Source organism: Stegostoma tigrinum, chromosome 28 (assembly GCF_030684315.1).
Source record: "Stegostoma tigrinum isolate sSteTig4 chromosome 28, sSteTig4.hap1, whole genome shotgun sequence".
In the NCBI taxonomy this organism is placed as follows: domain Eukaryota; kingdom Metazoa; phylum Chordata; class Chondrichthyes; order Orectolobiformes; family Stegostomatidae; genus Stegostoma; species Stegostoma tigrinum.
Window position 1 is genome coordinate 10,225,713 of NC_081381.1, and position 6,000 is coordinate 10,231,712.

At 43.1% G+C, this 6,000-nt stretch overlaps 1 protein-coding gene across 1 annotated transcript in view; it reads right to left on the minus strand.

The window, feature by feature from the left end:
* LOC125466592 (solute carrier family 2, facilitated glucose transporter member 1-like) overlaps nucleotides 1-2,610 on the minus strand; it is a 30,811-nt gene extending 28,201 nt beyond the window's left edge. The window contains exon 1 of the mRNA XM_048561284.2: nucleotides 2,349-2,610. Within this exon, the coding sequence (XP_048417241.1) occupies nucleotides 2,349-2,363 (15 nt within the window). The 5' untranslated portion in view covers nucleotides 2,364-2,610. The remainder of the gene's footprint in view (nucleotides 1-2,348) is intronic.
* Nucleotides 2,611-6,000: the final 3,390 nt, after the last annotated feature.

Here is a 6,000-nt window from a genome sequence, read left to right on the forward strand (position 1 = left end):
CTACTCTGTTCTCGCTTATCCTTGCTGGCACTTTAACTCTCCTCAAATCTTTTTGCAGTTCCTGATTTAAAACTCTAATGTGTGCACGTGTGTGTGTGTAGGTTAGCTGCATTCCTTACATTAAATAACATTGTTGGCTACATTTTGGGAATAAAATTATTAACAGCTCAACAGCATTGAACAGTTTTGATTGTTTAACCAGGTGCATTTAGGGGCGACCAAGATAATTCCTAGGATTGTTAATGCTACAGGGTTCAAAGGATACGGGAGAAAGAGGAACAGGGGACGGAGTTGGATGATCACACCGAATGGTGGAGCAGACGCTAAGGGCCGAACGGCCTACTCGTGCTCCTATTGTCTATGTTTCTATCCCTTTAAAAAGATGCAACAAAACGTTGCATTTAACGAATGCAAAAAAACTAATGAGCCATGTTAAACATTCATTGTGAATATTACTGAGCAACTCTGCGCAAAGTTTTTGAATGGGTCCCTGCTAACACAGCACTTATCATAGATTGATCATACAAGAAGATACAGCTGACCCCATCTTCTAGAGGAAATGTGGAATCCAAATAATTTTTAATTGGTATAACTTTCAAATGCTGATTTTCATCAAGACATACATCCCAAAACTTTTTTGTTGCTTTAACACCTTTCTGGTGTCTTGCCAAGTTATTTCAGTTGAATGAAGATGAGGGTTTTTTGTTGGTCCAGTTGTTTGTGAATTTTGCTGATTAAGAATTTATGATATTCTCTGTTGCTACAACAGCAGATCGGTGAAAGCACTTAAGCTTTTTCGTTCCCTCCACATGACGGAGATACCACCGCCAATAGCAACCCCCAAACCCCAAAGATGGGAAATTCAGTTAATGCTGGAAACGATTAAATCGTTTTAGATGCGGAAGTTAAGGCGTGATTATTCGAAATTTGGTGATTTAATTTGGGATATTTGCTTGATGCAAACAGGCACGTACACACAGAGTCTGGTGTTAGAATGTAATAAATGGCCAACGGGTTTGAGAATAGGGTGCATATGAAGTGTTAACTATCCCAGAGAGGACAGTGCAGTTGCAGATTGTTGAAACCCACCATAAAAGTACATCATAAACTAGCAGCCTGCTATCCCCAGGCTGAGCTGTACGTTCACTGGGTCATGTACACATTCCTGTTGCAGCAGCTTCACCTGAGAACTACTGAGCTAAGTCGGGGGGGGGGGGGGGGGGTCTGAGACCTCCTAAACAATCGGGAGTCGGAGGGGGGAGGGCGTCTGAGACTAGCTCCTGAGCTATCGGGGGAAGGGGGTCGAAACTGCAACATTTCCACCCCCTACAACACGTCCCGTGGCGGAATTTACAATGTAAAATAATTGATAAGCTTTGAAAGCAGACTGCTGGTTTAGCTACACGAACCATTTTGGATCTGGCCGAGCTGTATTTAAACACAAAGGAGACATTTTGAACTCAACGATTGCTGGGGATGTGCACTAACATTTGGTTTTACAGCTCCGCTCTTGGTAAACTTTAATTATGTCAAATCTGGCGGAAATTCACTCAGATATTTAACACTTATTGCCCTTTTCCAGTTAGTGTGACACGAACCCATTTTAAAACACTGCCCAACTCTTAAAGGTGTATCTGTAGCTGAGGGTGGAGATTAATGATGAACTGGTTTTACATCTGAAACTGCCTCACTGTCCCGGGCATTACCTCCCAGAAAAGCCTTAAACATCCAGGCTTCTGTTTTTAAATCGGAGAGACAAACATTTCAATGACAGCGTTAAAGCATTTCCTCATGCTGTGAATTCTGTAAAAATAACGTGTCTGGTTCTGCACGGTTAAAACCACGCGCTGTACCCATTGTTTTGGTCACACGGCCTTTTCTGTTCCATCCTTCCCTCCCCCAGCGTGTGTGTGTGAGAGAAAGAGAGAGAGAGTGTGAGAGAGAGTGAGAGAGTGTAAAACATAATTAGCACTGCCCCAGCAATCACAGCGTTTCTTTCAGTTGTTGCTGCTTTCGGGAAGTCACATCAGACTCGATATGTTGAAGTCTGCTTCTCTCTCCACCGACCTGCTGAGCTCCTCCAGCACTCTCTGTGGCTGACCTCCATCATTCTGCTACCTAACTACCCCGTTCTCCGGCCTCATTACAAACTACAACACACCAACCAACTGCCTTAAAAGGAAAATGCATTAAATTCCAGCTTCTTTCGAATTGCAAAATCTTCCATTCTGAAGGACTCCAAACCGGTTAAAGGCTTGTCCGGAGAATGTGGTCACCGCTTTTTAAAGCCGTGTTGTTGTGGGGGGGGGGGGACCCCAATAAGACACAGTGCGTTCCATAAACCATACCTTGTCTGTGGCCATGCTGTTGTCACACAGATGAAGGATCCGTTGACGGCTGTAGTTTGGTCTTGGGTGATGTCCTTTGATCACGCTATTCAAAGTCTTCTATGATTGAACCCCGCAGTAAGTCCTCACAGCAAATCCTCTTCAGATATCTGTGATAAGGTACAAAGTCATCTCCCTGTGTTGGAACCTCCTTGTATGTATGTGTCTCTGTCTCTCCTCGAACGCTCATGTAATATCCTGCTCCAAGCAACGAACTGCTCTTTGTGTGTGTGCTTTGAATGGGATTGGATATCAATGGGTGACGTCTGAGGGGTGTGTGATGGGCTTGCCACTTTACCATTTGCTGAGGATTGCACGGAATAGTCTCCAGTAGCCATGACAGCATCCTACCACCCCACCCCCCCCCCCAAATAACCGAGCAGCTGTCCCACCTCCCAGAGTGATGCAGGTTCCAGCCCACGGCAGATCCTGTTACAGTCACGCTCAGTCTCCATTGGCAGGAGCCGTTTCCATTTCTAAACTCACATGAACTTTTCGAAGTGAGTGTTAGCTGTTGAAAGTCATTGTACAATATATTTATGGACGGCAGGACCTTGACCCAGGAACTGGCTCCCCTGAATTGGAGGGAGAGCACAGGCTCTGCGTCCCTCTTTTTCCCAGGTTAGACTCTGATCCGAACTGGGCAGCCTGCAAACATCCCGAGTGTAAACCAGACACCAAAACTTTCTCATAACTTCGCTGCAGTTTACTTATCTGTTTTAACTTCAGGTACTCCATGAATTGTGCACCAAAGACTATTTCAACATTTCAATTAGCAGCCGGAGTGGGCTATTTGGTCCATCGAGGCTATTCCACGATCCAATGTGATCATGGAGGATCTGATTACTCCATACTCGACCCCCAATTTCCCACCCCCTCCCAACCACCTTCACCCTGTTCGTGAAGGATCTACCTGACTCCCAAAATATTCAATGATCCTGCCCCTATCACGGTGTGAGATGCTCGTCCTGAATCAAGTTGTTTCGCTCGCTCTTGTCAAATAGCACCTGAAAGACATGTACACCAATTCCACAGGATCGTCCTCATCAATTCTCTCTGATAACCCATCAGAAAGCTCCAGTCAGTTTTCTAAACATGATTTTCCCTTCCCAACTGCATGTTGACTTTCCCTAATGAATTCATATTTACCCAAGTGATCATTTGCCCCGAAAGTTGCATAGATGCGTGTGATCGCATTGTTTACTTAGACTTTGCTGAATTTGAAGACATGAATGATCTGGTAATCAGATTTCAATCAGTTGCCAAGGCTGTGAGAGTAAAAGTGGTGACATGGGGCAAGTCCTTTCACTGCTAAGATGCACTAGAACATTGCCATTTTTTCATAAATTACCATCCTTAATAGGAAACGGGATGAAATGATGGAGATGGAGAGTTGGAAAGCTAGGAGTATGTAGGAGCCAGAATATTTTGGAGTGAAGAGCAGGGGAATGTTAGAGAAAATGGCATCAGGTACAATTTACTTTTACAGAGCCATGACATTTCGGGCACATGATCCATGGTGTAATTGTAGACGGTGAACTAATAGTATAGAAATGATATGACCAGAATGCCACCAAATTGTTGAGCTATCTCTTGAACCAATTAAAGGACATTCTCCCTTGTGTATATATATTCAGGATGGCAGCCAGTGATTAGTGCAGTTTCACAGGGGTTAGTGTTGGGACCACACATTTTACGTTCACAATTTGGACAAAGGAACTGAGGGTGTGTTGCACAAAGATGGATGGAGGGAAAGGTGGTGTTGAGGAAGTGGGGAGGCTGCAGAAGGATTTGGACAGGTTAGGAGAGTGAGCAAAGAAGTAACAAATGGAATACAATCTGGGATAGCATGAGGTTATGCACCTTGGAACGAAGAGTAAAGGCATTAACTATTTTCTAAGTGGATAAAGACTTTGGAAATCTGAAGCACAAAGGGATTTAGTGGACCTAGTTCAGGATTCTCTTAAGGTTAACATGCAGGTTGACCTGGCTGTTAGGAAGGCAAATGCATTTCAGAAAGGCTAGAATACAGGAGCAGGGATGTACTGCTGAGGCTGTATGAGGCTCTGGTCAGATCGCATTTGGAATATGGTGAGCAGTTTGGCTCCATATCTGTGATACATCACAATCACTCCTGGTGTCTTATCTACATCAAATGTATTCACCCATTTGAATATGCCCTCCTTATCAATTTTAAGCTTTTCAAGTGTCTGAACCTCATGGTCTGGGCAAAATCGTCTTCTGAGGTGAAGACAGATGTAAAATATCCTGTTAATACCTCAGTTATGCTGCCTGTGTCCATGTGTAAACCTTATTTTGATTGCTCATTAGTTCCTCTCTTTTCTTACTTATAAGTTAACAGAAGAATTCGGATCCCTTTCATTTTAGCTGCCAGTCTTTTTTCTTAATTTCTCTTTACTTCTGTTGTTTGTGTGTTCAGTTCTACTTTGAAACCTCTGAATTTAGCCTGGATCACAATGATATTCTCTAATCAACATCTGACATATGACACACTTTGTCTGCTTTGTATTAATTTCAACCAATTTTATCATACAGGGAGCTCTTAACTTGTTTGTCCTAGCTTTCCTCTTTGCAGGAATATACCTCTTCAATAAAGGCAACGCAGCATTCAATTATTGTTTTGCTGCTAATCTTTGATTCCAATTATTCTGAGCCAGATCCATTCTTATGCAATTGACATTGACTATCCCCTGGTTAATTATTCTTGCTCTGGATGACCCCATTAACATCATCACATTTTTGAGAGAAAATTCGTGTTAAAATTAGCATTAAGGCACTTTATCTAAATGCTCGTAGCTCATACGGTACTGAATGACATAGGGTCAGAGGATGTGGAGTCTGTGTGGGTGGAGTTGAGGAACCACAAAGGCAAAAAAAAACATAATGGGAGTTATGTACAGACCTCCTTACAGCAACCAGGACCAGGGACGCAAGATGCACTGGGAAATAGATAGGGCATGTCAGAAAGGCAAGGTCACGGTGATTATGGGGGACTTCAATATGCAGGTGGGAATGGTGAATAATGTTGCTGGTGGATCCAAAGAAAGGGAATTCATGGAATGTTTGCAGGATGGCTTTTTCGGAAGAGCTTGTGATGGAGCCCACAAGGGAGCAGCCTATTCTGGACTTAATGCTATGTAATGAGCCAGACTTTATAAAAGATCTTAAACTAAGGGAACACTTAGGAGGCAGCGATCATAATATGGTAGAGTTCAGTCTGCAGTTTGAAAGAGAGAAGGCAAAATCGAATGTAATGGTGTTACAGTTAAATAAAGGTAATTACAGGGGTATGAGAGAGGAACTGATGAAAATCGACTGGAAGCAGAGCCTAGCAGGGAAGACAGTAGAGTAACAATGGCAGGAGTTTATACATGTAATTGAGAACACAGTACAGAAATTCATCTCAAAGAAAAGAAAGATTTTCCGGGGTGGGATTAGACAGCCATGCCTGTCAAAGGAAGTCAGGAAATGTATCAAAGAAAAAGAGACAGCCTATAAAGTGGCCAAGAGCCCTGGGAAATCAGAAGATTGGGAAGGCTACAAAAACAAACAGAGGATAACAAAGAGAGCAATAAGGAAGGAGAGGATCAAA